Here is a 21,688-nt window from a genome sequence, read left to right on the forward strand (position 1 = left end):
GGGATCTTCGACTAACTTAATACCAGGGTCGAAATTGAAAAATATTATCTGCAAATTATCTCATGCTCGTTCTTCGAGGTAAACGAGATTGAGAAACTTTATGCTTCATTTTATAGCACTGGAAATTTTAGTTCTGGTTTTTTAATATTTCCTCTGTTTAAATCGATGATTATATAGCAGCTTTTACAGCACTTTGTCCTTTCCATCGTATAAAAAAGATAAAAAGTTGATAACAATGTAATCGTCAGAAAGCTCCTCAATCGATCCTAGTAATAATGTAATGACGCCTTTGTCTTTCTAGCAACTAAATTGTCTTTTTGGACAAGTCAAAGACGAGTAGTCTTTGTAGTCTAAACTTCAATAGAAAATTTGAAATAATTTCTCGGATAAACGCTAAAAGACGTCGTTGTTCTACAAGTGGATTTTGAATGGGTTCCCTGCAAGACATTATGTTTTTCCTGCGGTACGTTGCATGTTATATTTTTGTTGCTAGATTAATGCGTATGTTTATATATATATATATATATATATATATATATATATATATATATATATATATATATATATCTTTTGTACATCTTCCAAATTGTATTTTCTATATCTTCTTCTTAATTGCTAATTAATTGTGTAACTTCAGTTTTATGAAAATATTCGCGGTACTATCTTTACAGCGCCCTCATTTTGAAATGATTTTTATGCTAACAAATTTTCTACTGCAAATTTGGACATTTTTTGCGTGAAAAGAATATAGACGAGATATGACTATATTTCATATTCTGATTCCTGGAATTTTCGTATGATCATTCCCGATATGCACGAGGAATACAGCAGGTTTAATTTCCATTTGTTAGCCAACGCATGGTTATTTCTTTATTAACTCCATCTGTTTGTTTACGATATATTCCGCTCTCGGATTGTAGGGAACGAATAGGATACGCACGATGAATATTACAAGAGAATAGCTTGTCACGATTTTTTAACTAAATATTCAAATTTCATACGCAAAGAATAATTTTGTCCGGCTATTTAATTTCAATAATAATATCAATAATAATTAATAATTAGTAATTTTGATCAAATTTATTCCACTTTATACAATCTATTTAATTTTAATTCGTATTCGAGATGTTTCATTATTCATTATAATTCGTCATAATGAATTAATAAAACTGCTCTTTAATATACCGATTTACTAGTAATTATTTTAATTTACGAATTGAATATTAACCGAATTAAGAGATTGATTTTAATATTAACAAGATTTTATTTCTATATTGTGTCACGATTATTTTCCTTTCCGTGCGAAACAACGTTTTGGCACGAAATTTGCATGTTCATCTTTATCAAAATGTTATCTCAAACGTTTTCAGTAATTGAATAAAATCCACTTTTCATCACAAGCGATAATACTTTTCAAAAACGAATCCTGTTTATTCCTTTGAAATCAAACAAGGTTATCTCCATTCGTCTAAGCTTCTGCAGCCCATTTTCGTTACTTTGACGTATTTCTTTAATCTGCCTAATGGTAAAATGGTTTCCCTTCGCTTGAAACGCTATTTCTCTTGCTTTTCATCGTAAATTATTTCCAGTAATATATCTTGACTATCTCAAACGTCGATGACATTCTCCAGGCTTCCTCTCGGTTCATGTTCTAACGAAACATCACTTTACTTTAAACTGCCATAACATTTACATGTCTGTCTTTTATATTTACTATAAAGGCTTTTACCAAGTTTAAATTCGTGCAAAAATATCACACGAATATTCTCATTGTTTACGGCGGCTGACAACGAGATATTTTTAAAGCAGTGTTTAAACACATCGTCATTCAGTTACCGACTCGACCACATCTAGCACATTTATTCTCCTACTTACAGTAAATTCGTTTTCCTTTAATACGATCAATCAACGATGGAATAGATTTTAGTAGCCAATATCGTGCTATAATATCTAAATCTTGAAACAACAATATTTCACGTTCAGTGCTAAAAGAAAAGCAGTCGCAAGTCGTTAATCCTTACTCTCACGTATACCAACGATTTATTAATTACCATTCAGGGAATCTAACTCGAAAACTTGCTGGAGAAAGTTTCCTAAGAAATTCCAGCCACGCACAAGTTCTCGAGAAAAATATGATCCGGAGCTTAACAAATTACCGTCTGAAAAGTCACAGTTATCCTATTCCAGTCCTCAGCCACCGTCGTACACACATCCACCACCATATTTATCACATACAATACGTAGCCATCTCGAAGCTTGATCGTCCAGTTTCGAAACGAATTCAGCCCGACCGATGTGTTACGTGTAAGATGTAGGAAACGAGAGTTCCATAAGCGATATAAGAAATTTCTGCAAAAAGGAAAAGTCGAGGCGTTCACCGGCGGCTCGTGAGATCGAGGTAAGGTAAACTGAAGATTAAACAGGGTTCAGGTGGATCAGGACGAAAGTTAAATTTCAGGACGCGGCGCGGTAGTGGCGGTGGATGGCTCGGTACTTTTCCTAACGTTGAAAGTTATCGCCGCCCGTGAGAGAGAAGTTTTCGCGCGTTCTCTACGAAAAATTTCTTTTCCCACCTTGTGGCGTTCGTGGCCTCTTCTTACTCTCTCCCTCTCTTTCTACGTCTGTAATTTATCGCGCCGCAATAACACAATTTAAACGACTTCGCCGGGCACGGAAGACTTGTTCTCGGAACCCAACGAGCGATTCATCGCCCCGCATGTACTTATGATATCACGAACGCGATGCAGGCTACGCCGTTTGAACACTTAGTTTTAATATATGCAAAGCAATGCGTGTTTCCTGAATTTTCTCCGCGCGCCAGAACTAGACGTTGAATAGATGGGAACTGAGTTTTCTATATGGGGTGGGAGTCATTATCCCGTCGACTATTCCCCAAGTTGGCCGAAACTTGGGCTACGCGTAAAACGATGCATTTCCATATTCGCGCCATTTATGCCAATTATTGCATGAAATTGAAATCGTTCCGTGGAAAACCGTGTGTACCGCCACCGTCGGAAACGATAACGCGAAAAGATACATTGCATTCGTTGGTTATTCACCGGTGGCGCGATAATTTTTGTAAATCGATTTCGTTTTGTGCATGGAATATTAAGTGATCGGCCAAACGATATAAAGCATGTTCGACTGCGAATACGTACGCGAATCAATTTGTTTTTATTATCGAACGCCGAATGTATACGATACTTTTATTTGTCCCCACCCCCGATAAATTATCCGCCTTTCTTTTTTAACACTCGCTTGCGCAAACAAGTATTACCTATATAATACCGTGGCATTCCGAATAATTGAAGGCTGTTGATTTCAGAAGAAAATAGCTAAATTAATCGCTCTATTCGTCTTTTCTTTATCTTTTGATTCGCTAAAATTGCTCCACCGAGATCGTAAAATAAATCGATATGAATTCGACCAACGTAATACTGTCGTATGTTATAGTTACGTATCACGATAAATTCCTTCGTGTAATAAGTAAATTTGACGCAACTAACATGTCCGTTCGCCTCGTATAACATTTACGGAGTAAAGATCAGTAGGATACGTTCGTCGTTAGAGCAAAATACCTCGTACGTAACCTGACAGGGTTGATTTATACAGCTTCACCTCTGTCAACCGAACATACCTCACACGTGTTACGTGCTTCTAGAACTCTGCACTCTCCTTTCCCAATGGCATCGTGTGCCATAAACAAATTCCGTAATATCGGCACAGAAATTTTCACAACGATACGATCGCCGTTTCGTTTCGTAAACTTGCATCTATCAATTTCTCCATTTCATCGTCCATGTAGAGGATCGGCATTCAATTCTGAAAAAACAAATGACTACCATAAATTCGTTTATTGTAAAGAGATAATGTAAATAATAGTAAGTTTGCAGATAAATTTGAAAGATAACGCTTGTAATACAACCATTTTTCTCTACATTCCAATTTTCGAGTTAGTCGACGTGGATTCTAACCGCGTGCATGCTCATTTTTCTCCATTTGTTCGCTGTTTATAAATTCCAATTCGATCGCATGCGTTTTCAGATTTATTCTACGAATGAGTTCGAACTGAGAAAACATTAATTTCATATTTGCCATCGTCGGCGAGGTTTTGCATAGATTACTACCCGCGTTAGATGGTAGAAATAACGCGACGAGGACGAAAAGCGCGCTTTAAAGAAAATCGAACGAGCAACGAGCTGTGCATTGGTTTAGTTCTTTTTTCTCCATCGACGTAGCTTATTAAACATGCGATTATGCATGCGTGATTCGAAACAGAAGTTACATAGGAAGGTGTAAAGTGGGTTAGATGCGGATTACGAGCGAGTGCGTCAAACCGCACCTGTGTATTCAGCTTTGCATTCGAAACTTCTTGAAAGCGGTGCTGTCGAATGTAGCAATCCCAGCATCTATCCTTCTGCCGTTGGTTTGCCGAATTTCTGTTTGATGGGCTATCGATTTATTTCACCGTTTATGCGCGATTCGTGCTTTACGAACTGTGTATTAACCCTATTGCGTTTTCTCCACCATTTTCCACCGAATTGTATTTCTCAAAGAATCATCGATACGCGTGATTTCTCTTCGTTTCAACTTTATATCAACAATCGTCTAGGACGTTATCAGCCTTTCTATGATATTCGATTAAAACGAGGGCAAGATTAATTGAAGTATAAAGAATTCGAGGATTCTAGTGTTTCTAGGATCACAGTGTTTCAGACAAAAAATAATTTGAGATGAGGAACTTGTGTGGTCACCAAGGATATCGATATTGGAGACTCGATTATCTACGTTATTTTCTAGTATATAAATTAAACATAAAAGAATAAATTTATTTTGAAAGATAAAGAGAACATATATTCTGGGAGGGTGAATATTACGTAAAACAGGAAATCAAATCGAATAAACTCTGATACAGTATCGTTGAGATGGATTTTTCCCGTAATACTTTATTCAATCATCAGGCCACGTTAAACAAGTTTATAGAAAATAACAAAAAAAAAAAAAAAAAATCATTCGTAATTTTCGACTCGCAATTATTGAAAATTTAAAGTAGAACGCCATAAAATTGCAGTTTCGAGGTATAATTTAAATCATATTGAATGTAGGTCAATAAAATCATACAACTGAGATATTAAAAAAATATAATTTTTAAGCTACAAATTTACGATAAAATGATTAATCTTTTTTGCAAAATCAAGCTATTTTTTCTTTTACAAACAACAAATATTTAGACAGATCTTCTAGAGGGTAATACAATTTTTATGCGCTTAAATAACGAAAGAAAAGACTACATTCTCCGTAAGATCTATTTTTTAATATTTGCTGTCTTTTCTTTGCAAATATAATAATTTTTATAATTCTGCACACAACGCAAAGATCATAGTAAAACGAAAAGATATTCAAAGTATTTTGTACAGAAACAATTTTCCTTCTACATCATCACGCGAGTCACTTTAAAATAGTCATTCCGCGCGAGTTAAGAAGCGGCGTGTTTGCAGTTTTTCCAGAACCGCAATAAGAAGTTCGCGACACCGTCGTAAATCGAAACGCGTCGTAAACTACTGACCGTGCAGAGTTGTCCTAACGTTTACCTCATTTCCTGGGAAAAGAGCGCGAGAATCGTAACAAATTCCCTGTAACTGTAGTGAAAACTTCCCGGTGAGTTGGTTGCAGGTATCAAACTTCAAGAAGTTTCGTGCGAGATATTCCGTGTAATTCGTTTGTTTAACCGTCTAGCAAAAACGCAACAAGGAGAGAAATCGATGGAAAAGTCGAAAAATTCGCAATCGATTTTCTTTATAACCGGTCTGATAATACTCATCAATGTTAACGTTAAAATAACCAAAACAATAAAAAGAAGGGAAAGAGAACTGTTACGTTTAGAAAACTCGATAAATGCAACAGCGTGTAACGCCTCGAGCTAGAATTCCATGTTATACATACGTTAAAATTCTACACGATCTTACAATATTTCACAAACAGTATGTAGAAATCTGTACGCAATTTAAAATCGTGTTCTCGATTATTTCGAGAGGCTAGAAAAAATAATAGCGTTTGTTTGTGCGTCGAAATATATTGTAAAATATGGATCGAACGATCTGTATCGAACTAGTCGGACGAAAACGAAAAAATAAAAAAAAAAAAAAAACAGTGATGGAAAGAGAGAGAGGGAGGTGGAAAAACAGAACTAGAGGAAACCAGAATCGCGATAGCACTCGCGGGCAACAATAAATGCGCATCCCGATAGATTCGACTGCATAACTGCGGAACCGTTCATAGAATTATTATTGCGTTCGCGGCAATTTCTGTCCCTGATGGAGCGGGTATGAAAACCAGATTGAATCTACCGACAGAAATAAATCTGCCACGGAATAATGCCGATCGAGCACCCGCAGCCAATTACGTTCAGATGTGACATATAATGTAAACGATAACGCAAACAATACGATGAACGAGTTCTTTCACGATGAATATTAGTTACGATAAACTTGAAATATAAGAATAATGATAAAAGAATAAGAAATGTTCTTTGATCGCTGCTTCGATGTTTCGTAATTTCTTCTTAAACGCTTCAAGATATAAATATTGAAATTATATTATTAATCTAATCAAAACATTAATTATTTTTGTAAGAACGTTAAGTTGGGTAAATACTAAATGTCATTTTTTAAAATGAAACTGCAACCACACGTAGGCTCCTCAAAATATTATGTTACCTAAATTTAAAATTCAAAAATTCTTGCAATGGTGCTGTTACTGTATCTTACAAAATAATTTATACATTATACTGGAGAATGGACCCTCCACAAACGTTAACATTATACTTCCAGCAACTTTCACGACACTTTGTCTAAATTGGAATTCACGTAAGAGAAGAACACGAATGTTCTAATTATTCTTGTTGTTCAATAACATAATTTTAATATTTTTAGTCTAAATTTTCTTAATACCAAATGTACCTGATTCGTAACAAATATCTTCTTCGATATATTTAATTAATCGTAAAAGAAAATTTAACAGGGCAGTATCGATTATCCATCCATAAATATAAATGAATTTATATAATGATAATTCTTTGAGGCACCAATTACGTAATGATAGTACGAAAAGGATGAAAGTTGAAGATAGATAAAGCGGAAAGGAGAAAAAGGAGCGCGAACTGCGATATTATAGAGTAACGTAAATAACAATGGACAATTTTAAGTAAAATCGACAAATAACAAAAGGCAACGTTGTTACAAATTCCATAAAATTAGTATCCCAGTTGCAATATTGTATACATCGTAAAGATAAGAGGTTTCCAATAATATTTTATAGTTACACTGACTATTCTGCCGCATCATTTTACTCGCGGAAACGGCATCGTTGCAACAGAAACTCTATATTCAAGCATTGTACATATTCCCAGCGGATTCTATACAAGGCAGGTAACAATTGTCAAGAACCATGCATCGTAAATCCACTAAGATCACAGGGAAGATAAACCACCCTAGAAGACACTACGTTCAAAATTTCTCTCCATTTTTCAAGCACATCACTTTCAAAAAAGCAGCTTTTAAGAATTGATCGATAGTTTCTAGGAACTACTACGAGAGGAAAGAATAACTTTCATTATCTGTACACAGTAAGCAGAAAGTTTTTTCTTGCCAATGAAATAACGGCGCGAGCGTGAGATATCAGAGAGTACAGCTGGACAGCTCGTGCGATTTTTCAGAACATTAACATCCAATACCATTAAAACCACTTCAAGAGAAAATACTTTGAGGAGATACAGAACATTCCCTACAACGAAACCGAGGAACATCGTCGATAAGTTTGGGAAGTTGTCTTAAGTAAAAACAGATATAGACTGTGATACGATTTTGTTTTGTCGAGAAGTGGACTTATTAAGAGGTTGTAGTTTTCACTGTAAAGATCAAAATGCTCGATCTGATTAAAGTCTGAAAAGCTATTCGTTCTCTGCACAGCAGTTATGTCTTTTTTTTTTAACTAAAATATTAATTAAAAATATTTCTTTTTGTAACAATTGATTTCAATATATCGATGTTTAGCGACCATATCAGAAAAGAATAAGTAGATTAACAATGGCGGACGTTCGTTGAATACAGACAATCAAGATACCTAGATCTGCTACGCAATAAAGATACAAAAGAACTGTTTTAAACAACGGTTATATAATATACAATTAACAATTTCTAAGTGTAAACTTTTCGTATTTACGGAAAGGAAGATTTTATTCAAGTTTTCCACTCGTATCCCTGAATACCTTAGCCATTTTCCTCAAAGCTGTGAATACCGTGAGCCAGAGAATAAACGACGCTATTATTGTATTGATGTCTGTCGTCGATTTCAATTAAAATGGAGGACCATTCGATAAAACGGTATAATAATTCGGCCATATAAGGGTCCGTGAACGATCGTCATCGGTCAATCGTTCCGAGCGTGAAATCCGTGCAAATCGTGCAAGGAGATCGAACGGGTATCGAAGAATTCAGGCAGCGAGGAGCAAAGGTAGGAACGTGCCAGCACGTTCGTTCGGCAAGGAGCTAGTAACGTGTCCGAGGCACAATAAATATCCTGCTGGAAGCAGCGGGACGTTCAACGTCCAAGCGGCGTTACTGCACATCTGGCGCTGTCGCCATGAATATAACCCCGTACCAACCAACTCCGGCTCTGCCGCTGCTACCTACTAAACTCAGCCTTCCGCTCGTTTCCTCTCTCCTGTCCTAGCTCCTTGCCACGCGACAAACTTTCATCCTGTTTTGCACGGGGAACGATCCGGTGTGCTTCGGTGTCGTGCGACTATCACGCATTCGCCAACATCTCCGTCTACCTATGTCTACCCTCTGTATGCTTAGTGTACGTTCAGAACCCGTTGTTGCTCAACGAGAATAGAGGAAAATATTGTCGAATCTAACGTAGGAATGGGAACTTTGGATATAAAATGTTTTTTTTTTTTTTTGTTTTTATTATTTAATTTGTACTTTACAATTTGTCCAGCTGGACATTTGGTAAATTTTTCTAACTTAATTGCTAAATAACATGTGGATGGCTAGCTCCAGCGGGATATAATCTTCGAGTTTGACTATTTTATTTCTTTAGTGAGGTCAGTTTCACTATTTTATTTCTTTTTAGTCTTCTTTTTATGAGAGTTTTGCTCGCTTGAGCAGCCAATAGGTTTGGATGTGTTGCCGTTCTTCCCTTGTATTTTTCTGCGTACCTGCCGATCTCTTCTTTAACCGTTAGTTTTTAAGTCTTTGAGTATATCTTCGTTTCTGACATACCATGGGGCGTTGACTATTATTCTCAATATCTTCGATTGTAGCAACTCTAGTTTATTTATGTGGTTCATTGCTGCTGTCCCCCATAGTGGTATTCCGTACGTCCAAATTGGTTTTATCGTTTTGTAGATTTTATTTTATTTTCTATGCTGAATTTAGAGTTTCGACTAGTTAGCCAGTACATCTGTCTTCTTTTTATCCGCATTTTGTCTAGAATTGATTTACTATGTTTCTTGCATGTAAGTTGTGTGTCTAAGTGGAGTCCTAGGTATTTAACTTGTCTTGTTCGAGGAATTATTTTAACGTCGTTGGTACGAAGCAAAAACAGTTAAAAAAGAGATAGGCGAATCTAATGCAAAAATAGTGGTATCTCACGTAACATCGATATCTTCCGTTGTTCCATTAATATTCGATCCGCTGCATTACCATGGCAAGTTCGAACATACCTTTCTTATTTTCAAATTTATCTACCTACCGTTCAACGTAAAAACATCACAGAAATATGCAAAAGCTTCAATTTGAAAAATTATGTGATACCTAATCGGGAAAGTGTAGAAATATACCCTAAAAGTCATCTTCTTAAAGTTACAGAAGCGGAAGGTTACAATAGATTTATCAACGTCTTACCGAGCTCTCTTTTCCTTATATTTTGAAGGAAGAAACCGTCGTTTGGAGGTACAACCTTATGTAACTTGGTGTTCCATGTATCATCATTACACAAACGGTTGAAAGAGAGATTCACGGATATCCTCTATCTTGTTGTTAAGATACAATAGCTATACACGACGAGCGACATGTTTATATCTAAGATAGAGCGGCATCGGACGAAGAGCAAGAGAGGCTCGCCAAGTATCTAGCAAAGGGCTTAGCTAAGCCAGGCGACGCTATCCCATCTCTCTTAAACTGTAGGAGCCGAATGACAATCGTTAAACTCACACAGAATCAGCGGGACGAGGATGTACGAGAAACGGAAGGAAAGTCCTCTCTCGAAAAGAAAGACCGAAAGGTGGAAGGAGGATGGAATAAAACGTTGAAGTAACAGACGCTGCATTTCGGGAACAATTTAGCCCGGGTCTCCTTGGGGAGGTATTGGTAACCGTCGATACCTTTGTTCGATCTTACGCTTCTTCGAGAATTCCCCCCGGGTTCTTAGAAATATTTTTCTTCCTTCTTGATTACGAGAACAGGCGTCGCGCCACTGGTTATTGTTACGTCCTACGAGGCACACGAGACGCGACGTTGCATTGATTGGCGGCTGATATCGCGTTCCGTTGTGTATAATCGTGCATACACACACGCCGATGACGGAAATTGCGTGACGCACACGGAGACGTGGCCGAAAGGGTTGCTTCGTTACCCCCGTTGCCGCGAGAAATCGATGACAGATCGCGTGAGATACTTAATTAGAGCGATTTTAATGGGGACCTGGTTTTCTAATTTGATTCATTTGTATTTAAAATAGCGAGATACACGGCTCTTTGACAAATCACGAGAATGCACGGGATCGAAAGAGTTAAAAGCCGGTGTTAACCTTTTGTTCGATTGGCGAATCTGGTTTGCTGGGGCGAGGAAATCGAGCGTGCCGCATCGTTTAGATATTCCGCTGGTTACTCGGTCTTTTGTGTTTTAATTAGTTGCTTTTATCGTTGGTTTAAAGTACGCTTTTGAGAAACTATTGGTTAACTCTGATAACACGTTTTCAGATGGAAACGAGCGAATGTATCGATAAACTTAAATATAATTGTGCGTACAGGTCAATTCGACTGCTTTCGCGAAACTTGCAGGAAGCTCTCGCAAACGCGAAAATATCCGCGAGAACATCGAATGAATAAATAATTAAATGCACTTTCCATTTGTTCCGATAATTGCCCGTTTTATAAAGATTTTGCTATACATTTGAGATATAACGAGAAAATACAGATGCAGGATATTTTTATATATTCATATATTTATAACGTGTTAGATTATTATGCTTTTAGATACATATATACATACATATATCTAAAGTACGTATCTAACTTTGATGCTAAAATCTTCGCAATTAAACTGCGAAATACTCGTTATAGTACTTAAAGAGTAAAAGAAATCTCTACGTAAGCTTCAAGTCTTCGGTCATTTTAGATATATATCACAGTCTGTGTATCTTATTTCTTTTCAAACTTCTGATTTCAACTACGCATCTAGCACAACAAACGAATCATTGTCCTCGTGCACTTCCTTTTGTCCCTCTTGTTGGAAAGGAACAACATTTCTACAAAACGTCCTTTCATTGGATGCGAGATGCAATATACCAAGCATACATTCCTTTCCGAATGTTTAACATCAAAGGGTTAATTGCATACAATAAATCCCGCCAAAATCTCCGCTGAATTCCGTAGCTTTCAGAACTACCTAATATTTACAACTCTACCGTTTCATGAGAGCTACTCAAGCCTCCTTCCCTTCTCCCTCTTTCTCCATCCATTTATTAATTTTCCAACGACAGTACCCTCTCGTAGGTTCGTCTCGAGGCTCTTCTCGTTCTTAGCGCTCGTCGTTTCTTCGCGACGTCGAACGTGCATAACCTCATCGTCATCTTCGTTGTCGCGGTCGTTCCGCTCGTCCGTTTCTTTCCCAGCTGCCGTCGTAGATTGGCCAGGCGGGCAACCAGCCAGCCAGTCAGCCAGCCAGCGAACAAGCCAGCCAACGTCGTCCCTCTTCCACCCGAGCTAAAGTAGGGGGATGACGGACTCCGGTGAAGCCACAAACTAATTACGACCCGGGGCGCCGTCGAGAGTAGAGGCGCCGGTGGCTCACTAGGGATTGTCCGTGGTTGTGAAGAGGGAAAGGGAGAGGCGACTGCAGGCTGGCGTAGAAAGGATAGAGAACGTTAAGAGCAAGAGAGTCGCGCGTAACATTGGAGAAAGGCAGACGGCAGACAAGGGTGCAGATGATGGCAGAGCAACTGAAAAGGGATGCTGAAGCGAGAGGGATAAGGATTCCCCGGGTGTCGTCTGAGCTGCCGCGAGTCTACGTAACTGTATCTAGCCTCGTATAGATATACGTAACTCGCCTACTCGTGTTAACTATACTTAAGTGGCTGAATTCCGACGCCTTTCGCACGGAAGCTTCTTCCACGGGACACGGGTATCGCGACACGAATACCGAGACACGGCTAGCTGGATAAGCGGTCTGAGCCGGCAAAAGAAATTTAAAGCGGTGGATATTTACAAGGAATGTAGGAGAAAACACTTTTCGAGGAAACACGTTTAAAAGAAGGACCAATCGTGGTTGTTACGGTATATATATAACACCCCACTGACCTCACTAAAGAAATAAAATAGTCAAACTCGAAGATGGTATCCCGCTGGGGATAGCCATCCACATGTTATTTAGCAATTAAGTTAGAAAAATTTACCAAATGTCCAGCTGAAAAAATTGTAAAGTACAAATTAAATAGTAAAAAGAAAAAAAAAGAAAATGTTATATATATACATATAGTGGTATATACTATGTATACCATCAGGCAATAGCGTCGTGCTATTAGATAACGAATGCAATCGTGGGACGTATGTCTAGACAGAACATAGGGAAATGTCAATGAAAACTGGATTACGTACTAAATTGGCGAAACGAAAATTGAACGAGAATAACTTATACTTGTCGACCTTAATGACGATTAGTGGAATTTGCTGAGAAACGGAGACAAATGAAGCGATTACAAATAGTTGGCGTATTATTGAGCATTTAAATAATTAAGATCTTACTAAAAGAGAAAAACAAAGAAATAGGAAGATTGAAGATCTGTATTCTAGGCAAACGATTATTCAGAAATACGTACACAAGCGAGGTAACTAATAATAGTTGCTGTATCATTCAAAGCTCTAAGAGGAGAGGATTTTAACAAAAAGGGATGAACGATGAAATAGTAGAGGATAAATATGAACTCGTATAAAAATAGAACTGCGCCCTAGGGGAGCATTTATTCACTCGGAAATACAGATGAACAATTACCAATAGTTTTCTATGCCATTCAAAACTTTGGAAAATTGAAATTTTCACCAAGAGGGCAGCAGATAAATAAGGAAGGATGAACGAGTATTTAGCGTAAAAAAAACTTGTCGATTTCCGAACAGGAGATCGAGATCTTTATTTTCACTCAATTTATACAATAAAATAGTATTTGCAGTTCGCGAAGATAGACTTTTTAATATTCAGGCTAGTACGGATTTATTCAGACTAACCGAATGCTACCTGGATCACACGTGATAAGGCGCTTGGAATTTTAACTTATCGCATAGTTAGTAGAATTTGACCTGTGACAGTAGCATCGTTGTAGAATAACGTCGTGACGTTAGGTAACGTGCTATCCTGGAACGCGTGTCTTCGAAGGAGAAGCGAGATCCAAGGACGGAAGTTCAATGAAAGTTGGGTTACGTATTAATTAAGCGAAACGGGAATTGAATAGGAATAATTCATAGTTGGTTCGCTTTATTAGTTCGTTCCGGGAGTATAACGAACGCGCTTCATTTCGACCACGTTGGCTGCGGAGTCTGGTGTTTAGCAATATTGCGTAACCGGAGAATGATTGTAGCAATAAGTCCGACTGCCATCCTGTTGGAAACCATGCTGTACTAATTGTATTTTAACCGGCTCTCTGTTTCGAGTTCTTTTTCCCCCCTCCCTCCCTATCTTTCTCTCTCATTCTCTCCTAGCATTCCCTCCCTTACCTCTCACCCCGTCTCAGATTTGTGCTCGGCTTTACGTCCTAATGAATGCGAGATTGTGCGTTCGCGAAAGCATTAATGTTGATTTCATTTTATTTTCTACACGCAGCGACGCGCTTTGTGTACACGGCGCTTTAATTAAAGCAGAATATTTATACGCAACCTTATTTAGTATGTTATACTGAAAACAGGGGAAAAAGCCGAAAAAATAGAAAGATGGTACGTAGCTAAAGGGGAAGGAAGGTACGCGTGACAAATAGAACGCGACGCGGTGAAACTCAACGTTATCTATTTACTTTAAATCATCGTTATATATTGTACAATTCATAAAAGGAGCTACGAAAAAGGAGAGAAGATGAAACGATCGAATATAGTAGCGATTGCCATTTATCTCGAACAAAATAATTGTTGTCGCGACCATGGTGACGGTAGCGGCATTAAATGCGAAAAGCCACGACAAGCTACGTTAAATTTGAGTTTGTCGTAAAACGACGCGAGTGAATTGCCCGTCTACCCTTTTCCTCTCCTCCCTCTCTCTTTTTCCTTTTCTTTTTTTTTTTGTTTTTTGTTTTTATGTGTGTACTAGTAGACATTTTATTTCGCTACATATGTACGCGTAATTGGCGTACTGAAATGTTTTACCAGCCTTTCGTGTCACGGGCGACGGCAATAATTCCAAGTTTCTCTGCAATTTGTATCAACACCGAGACCGTAGGCATAGCTATGCATGTCGCATACACACATCAATTATACGTGGCAGTGAATTTTGCCGCGGGAGAATCACCGGTCTGACCATCGGTATGGCGGCGTTTGACTGTAACTTCCAGTATAAGCCGCGGCCGTGGCACGGTGCACCACGCGGCACGAAAATACCTTCATCGCGAGAGGCAGCCTCGGAGGCGGTGGTGATACCTGCCCTCGTGGAGGCAGCGTGCTGGCCAGGCCGACGCAATTAAATCCTCCACCCTGCGTAATTGGCTGCCTCGTCTGGCCTAGGCTTAATTGAACAGTATAGACATAACGATGTAATTGCCAGGACAATTTAGAAATACGCAAACTGGAACGTACAAGTGGGACAGGTCTGAATTGAAGTTAGCATGACAAACGAAACAGGAAGGCAGAACGTATAGTTTGGTGGGGGAGAATTAGAGGAGTCGTGAAAATGTTTAAGGCCGCGGTCGAAGCAATGCAACATGCGATGCGCGTTGCATTTTTTTCTTTAAGATGGTTGCGACTGTAGGAACGTGAGGGTCGGGTTTGTTATCTGCTACTGAAAATGAGTGAAGGTTCTCGGGTGGGTAGATGGCAGATACAAATAAGATGAATGATACGGAAATTACGTTTTGAGGATACGAAAAAAGAAGGACAGCGGCATATTAGATATCTGTCCTATTTAATGTGCTGTTTAATCAACTTGGAATTAATACATTTAACTGTTTTCAAATATGTACGGATTAATTGATAAAATAAAATGAAAAATGATACGGTTCAGGGTTTTGTGAAAAACGAGCGTCAATTTGACGAATATGAATTTTGAATATTCGAGGTGCGAGTGATAGTAAGTAGTTGAGGTATGAGAAAAGTAAATATCATCCAAGGCTTTACGAACGTGATCGGATATATCCTGGAAATATTGGTAATTTATCTTGACCGAAATAAAAATTTGTGAACTGTAAGAGAAGAGAAATAAAGAGAGAAATGTATATCCTGTAGAAAATACATATGTACAATTAATTGACATTGAGCGCGATTCTGTGTATTTAGGCTTAAAAGGCTAACCAAGGAATAAAACTCCTAAAAAGTAGAAGGAACGATGGTCTGTGCAATTCGGACGATTAACAAAGCAGAGTGAGCCAATACTCGAGATAGGGCAAATGAAAATACGAAAGACGGTAAATAACCGGGAAAGTGAATAAGTGATTCGCTCTGTTAGTGAGGTGGAGGAAGGAAAGAGATAAAGGATTAGAAGAGGAACGATGGAGGGGAGGGAGGACACGAAGGTTGAACGAGACAAATGTGTACGAGAAACGAAATGAGCACGTAGTCCGAAGTAAAAAGAGTGAAGGAGTGCGAAAACTAGGTGAGAAAATAGAGAGCAACGACCGAGACGGGGATTGAAGGCGAATGACGAAGGATAAGAGGATGCGGCGAATGGCATACAAAGGAAGCCTCGCTTTTTTCGCGATCATGCAAAGCGGTTGGATACTTCGAGGCAAAGTGAAACGACCGACGTTGCTCCGCTGGAACGTACTTGATCGATTATGTAAATTTCCTCGCGAAGGAAGAGCTCCTCAGACTTGGAGGGCTCGCTCAGTCACGCACCTGACTGTGTCGACTTTGAATTGGAATTATCAGACCGGATGTCAAGCTAAAGCATACCCCGTGTGTCATTGTATTACGCAAACTACAGCTTCTATAATATATGTACATATTCAGAAATTTGCTGCAGAGAGAATTATCGTTTCTCTTCCGTTACAGACGTCGCCGCTTTATAAACACGTGTACAAGAGAAACGATGGTCTGCGGCCCGTTCCCTGATTGCATCCAATCGCAAATTACCGATATCGGCCATTATTACAATAAATGACGCGCTCGCTGATGCCCTGGTTAATACGATTACGCGATATCGCGGGTAATCGCATGTACGATGAATCGATCTTTATCGAAAAAAAAGTAGCCTGCAAATTGCGTTACAACAAACGATGCACGCCGTCGACATCGGCGTGTATCGAATCGACGAGGGAGAAACCCTTTCTCTTCTTTTTTCTTCGTGCAAACCCTGTACAAATTGAACCGCAGTAATTGGAACCCGACGATCGCGATACAATGGGAAATTAAATCGCATACGAAATCGCGCCTCGCGATGGTTATTAATTATGTAAAGCCGAAACAATACACAGGAAAATCGGAATTAAACTGATATCCGTTGCCATTGTTCGACGCTGGTTGTAAGTAAATGCGGTAGAGAGAAATAGTTTTAGAAGTAATTAACGTATTGATTGAAGTTGCGATTCTTTCGTTGTTTTTTAGATTAAGATTTCAATACGCGTTTGATGTTCAATTTAGCGAGATTTAACAACTGACAAATTACAGGTTACGGGTATTAATAAATTCTCCTGTATAACAGTTATAACGGTAGTAACGAAAGTTTTACAAAACTCGACAAATCATGAATCATGTGACTATACTATTTGAAGTAAATCTGTAAAATTATTCGCTGAATATCTACAACCTATCGCTTTTAATTTGTAAATTAGCTAATATTGATCATTAATAAATAATATCTAGTAAATAATTGTGCAATAGGATATAATTAGCGTGAACGAGCAGAAAGAATTGGAAGACAGGAACAACTGTTGAGAGAAATAGCGATCAATGTGTGGAAAACTTATGCAATTTGAAGTTCTACTATCAAAAGCGATCGATACCATTATCCTGAATTTTGCCTAAATCAGATGAGGCATGCATCGCGTTGGTATTCTCATGATAATCAATTATTCATAATCATTGCTAATTCTCGAGAATCTGCTAATTCCCGATTGATTAAAATCCAAGTGCCCATCAGGAACAAGAATTCTGTATATCCTTATGAAAGATGAATGGGAGGTGGGACCATTGCTCTTCGAATATTCGGTTGACATGAGGAAAACATATCACAGGAACTAGATAATCATCACTTGTATTAATATAAATTCATTAGATTCTAATTATAATTAATTTGATTAAAGAAGATGAACAAAATAACGAATAGTGTGTTAAACAGATATTATTATTTCTAATAAAGATTTTTCTGGTGAAAATAATATGGGAGGAAGATATATTTTAATAGCAGCGAATACATTAACACTAGAACTACCGATAGTTAACACGAAGCTATTTCTACCAAAAGCAGTCAAAATATCTGGTTTTTAAAAAATATGTAATAATAGAATATTTTTATATTTATTGATTTATTACTTTCTTACAGAAGAAATTCCATGTTATGTAGTACATTTTTGGTATTATTAATTCATCTGGGATCATGATCCCTAAAGGGATAAAGAGGGTTGACACATTTATAAAATTGTAGAACGAGTCACTTTGACTGATGTGGTATTTTTAATGTTAGTATCTGACGATTTAGCGATCGATCCGGAATTTTCCTGATAACTGATATTATCATATTAAATGATACGCAGTAAACATTTTAAAAACCTGTGGGAGGTTGTACAAAACGAGGAAACTGGTTAATTGAGGTTCGATAAACAGATTGTAGGAGCCTTTTACACTTTAACAAGTACTAGTAATTTTTACTGGTATTGGTATAAGTAGCCTTGATACAAAATTATTTTGAGTTTGAATACATAAACACAAAATAAAATTCATTATATTATTCTTTTAGTTATCCTATAGTTTAGTATTATTTTAGTATTAGTTTAGTTTAAGTTTAGTATTAGTATTATATATTAATTATTTTATAGTTTAGTTAGTTGCGAAAGTCATTACATCATTGCGGAAAAAAGATATAACATGAAGTAGGAATTTTATAATAAAATTGTAAAACCAGCCAATTTGACTTGTGTGGTAGTTCTAGTGTTAATGACAATTAATAGGATTCAGTCAGAAGAAAGTGAACCAGCGATAGTCGTCATATAATACAAAGCTCTAAAGAATTAAAATTGTAATAAAATACAGGAGCAAAGAAATAGAAAAAACGAACTCAAACTTACCTCAAGAATACGAAACAGCCAAATAACTACCATCACTTGGCATATCATACAAAGCTGCAGATAATTAATATTTCGATAAGGAGACAGAAAAATATAAAGAGCGAATTCTAATTTGTCTAAAGGTAAAAACCTGCTTCCTAGGGATACATTTATTCTCTAAGAAATAGAACTGAATCAGGTAATTACCAACAGTTTCCACATCATTAAAAACTCCAAAGAATTAAGATTTTAACAGAGCGAGAAACAGAGAAATAGAAAAGCGAACGAAGAGCGAATAGAAACGGTCTCTGCTCGTTCCCGGAAATTTACGGAAGGATTGACTGCCGTAACTAAAAAGACTGGTAGTTACGTGAACGAGCAGAAAGAACTGGAAGACAGGAACAGCTGTTGAGAGAAAAAGATGAAGCGATACGGTGGTGAACGCGGAACGACGGAAGAAAAATGGGATTCGGGGGATCAAGAGGTCACGTGCTACGCTGTCAGGGGTAAATGCAGCCTCGGCCGAACCTTGTCAAGGGATTATCGATACACCTTTACAATAAATGTGTTAGACGTTCAAGCCGATGGACAGCTCGTAATCGCTCGGCGATGAACTGTTCCCCTGAACTCGCGCTCTTCGTTTATCCATCAGAGACATTGTGTATATTTGTTCTTCTGTCGTCGATGTTAACAGTTACTGTAAAAGATACGACATTCATGTACATTGTAATATTCTCGTGTGTGATCACCGTTTAATTTTCGACACAGCGAGACAGTGAATACGCCAAGCGGATAAACAGATCTAACGTTTGTTGAAACAGGAACAAAAGCATACTGATAACGATAACAAATGTCGAGGTTTAAATAAAATTTTAACGATTCGATTTTAACGAGGTAATTTAGTAACAATGATGGTTCGATGCTATCTATCATTGTGTTTAATGACGACGTGTATACCTAGTAATTGGTCGAATATACCACATTGATTTTACGTAATAATGATGTGGAACATCGCGTGTTGCGTTTGCCCGAATAAATACGATGCCTCAAAGGAAAATTAATAATTTTCCATTGGCCATTAATTATGAAATTGACGAGCTTTCTGAAAAAGAAAATAGGTCTGTGGTAAATGTATAGACGCCACGTGTAATTTATAGTCGGATAGCTGAAGCGTTTTATGAATATTTTGTTTATTCGGGAAAAATAAAAAGATTAAAGTTGTTTAAAAGTCATTATAATTATCAATTCGAACAAATAAACGATTCATTTTGTCTTATGGGACCCCCTTCCAGAAAATTTCTCTATTGTGAAATTATAAAAGTGTTTTAATTACAAAGTAGTTAATTACAAGAATTATAAAGTAATAGAGGTAAAATCCTTATACGATCTCATTAAAGATTTCGCCAAACATCATCTTCATTTAGTTTCAACATTGTGCAGTAAAACTCCATTTATGCGAGCTTCATTTATTTAAACGAAATTCTAGTTAATGTCCAATGAGATGAATTTCTAGCAGTTTAATCCACTTATCTGAACGTGAATTATTATGCGGAGACTCCACGAACGAAATTTTAAAGTGCGATATCGCGCAGATCATATGTCTGTCCTTATTGTTCTTAACAGGGAAACAAAGAGAGATACATGATCGTAGCGAGATCGCACGGCAAAATGTATGCATTTAGCGTTATACGAACGAAAAATCATAGTTGGTAACGAGGATCAATTTTCTAATGAAAAGTTCTTACTATACGTTGCTTGTATCATACCAGTTTTGATAAATCTTAGACAGTAGCATTGCATGAATTTGTCAGATGACCAGGTGTTGATGCGTGAGATTGTACAACTTATCCCTGTGGTCAACCCTCTGGAACACGCACCATAGGGGATATAGATGTTGTGCGAGCCAACTCCTGTCGAAACATCAGCACAGGGATCAAATTTGCAGCTAGCAAATCCATCCGGTTCGAGATACACCTGTTTACACGAATCCCTCAGGAGAGAAATATAATTTTTCTTGCCAAGTAGAGTAATGAGAAAGAAGGAATAAATTATAGGAATGAAGGATCGTGATTCGTAAATGTGAAAAATTACAACGTAAGGTCGAAGTCTTACATCGAAATGTCGTAAACCATAGCAACAGAAAAACGGATCGAAGAGCCCGATGACATTTTTAACGTTTCTAGGTGACTTGCTTTCCATGTTTATTTCCATCAAAAGGAATATACGACGACTTTCTTCCGAGATCTAATATTGCAGAGGATTGATATCAGAGCAACCATATTGCTTTTTATACATACATTCGGTATACTCCTTATACGCTTATCAAATATGCTTTAAGGAATAGCAACTTTTAGCATTTACAATGATTTATCGATTTCAAAAAACACTCTCGATGAATTAGCCGCCTCGTTAATAAGTCTCGTGTAATAAGAAATTGAGTAACAGGGAAATTATATCCAAGTCATATTATTAAACAACTGCGAATATTTGTGCAAATTTATATTTTTACGAATACATCGAAGGGAATGGAATTTAAGCATAGATTTGTTTCGCTTCAACTTAAAACAATTTTTTATGGTATTTAATGGGCATTTGGACATCTTAAAATTTCCCATCGTTCTAAAACCGAAACAATTATTAAAATTCACTAGAAACAGACAACTAATGTGGACGATAAACAAGCAAAGCACATTTTCCACAGCATTCCTTCCACGTCTTTCGTCACAGTAACACGCTAAAAGGGTTAACACAAGCGAACATCTACGCAACCATAAAAATCGACCTGATTTCCTCCTGGCCTTAACTAATGTCCCTTCTTTTGTCTCTGTCCAAAGTCCTTATCAATTTCGGACCCTGAAACGACTACACGGTTCTCCCTATCCTCGGCAGTTCCATTGGTGAAACCAGCACGCGTTGCTCCATCAGGAAACGAGTCGAATCATCCATCCGGTGATTAACGTAATCGAGTGAATCGTACGACGATATATCAGGACGACAGAGAGAAGGGGCTCGA

At 37.6% G+C, this 21,688-nt stretch overlaps 1 protein-coding gene across 2 annotated transcripts in view; it reads right to left on the reverse strand.

The window, feature by feature from the left end:
* Positions 1-1,727: 1,727 nt before the first annotated feature.
* The window catches only part of LOC141445772 (uncharacterized), a 109,720-nt gene continuing 89,759 nt past the window's right edge, over positions 1,728-21,688 (reverse strand). Inside the window, exons 4-5 of one of the 2 annotated variants that reach the window (XR_012453378.1) lie at positions 3,638-3,822; positions 1,728-2,349 (exon numbers count right to left, since the gene is read on the reverse strand). Coding sequence is in view for 1 of the 2 variants with exons in the window: in XM_074111747.1 (XP_073967848.1) it covers positions 3,777-3,822 (46 nt within the window). In the remaining variant the exon portion in view is untranslated. Of the gene's footprint in view, positions 3,823-21,688 lie in introns of both variants that reach the window. The other variant, XM_074111747.1, reaches the window with a different exon arrangement.

This window comes from Bombus fervidus, chromosome 1 (genome assembly GCF_041682495.2).
Source record: "Bombus fervidus isolate BK054 chromosome 1, iyBomFerv1, whole genome shotgun sequence".
Classification (NCBI taxonomy): Eukaryota; Metazoa; Arthropoda; class Insecta; order Hymenoptera; family Apidae; genus Bombus; species Bombus fervidus.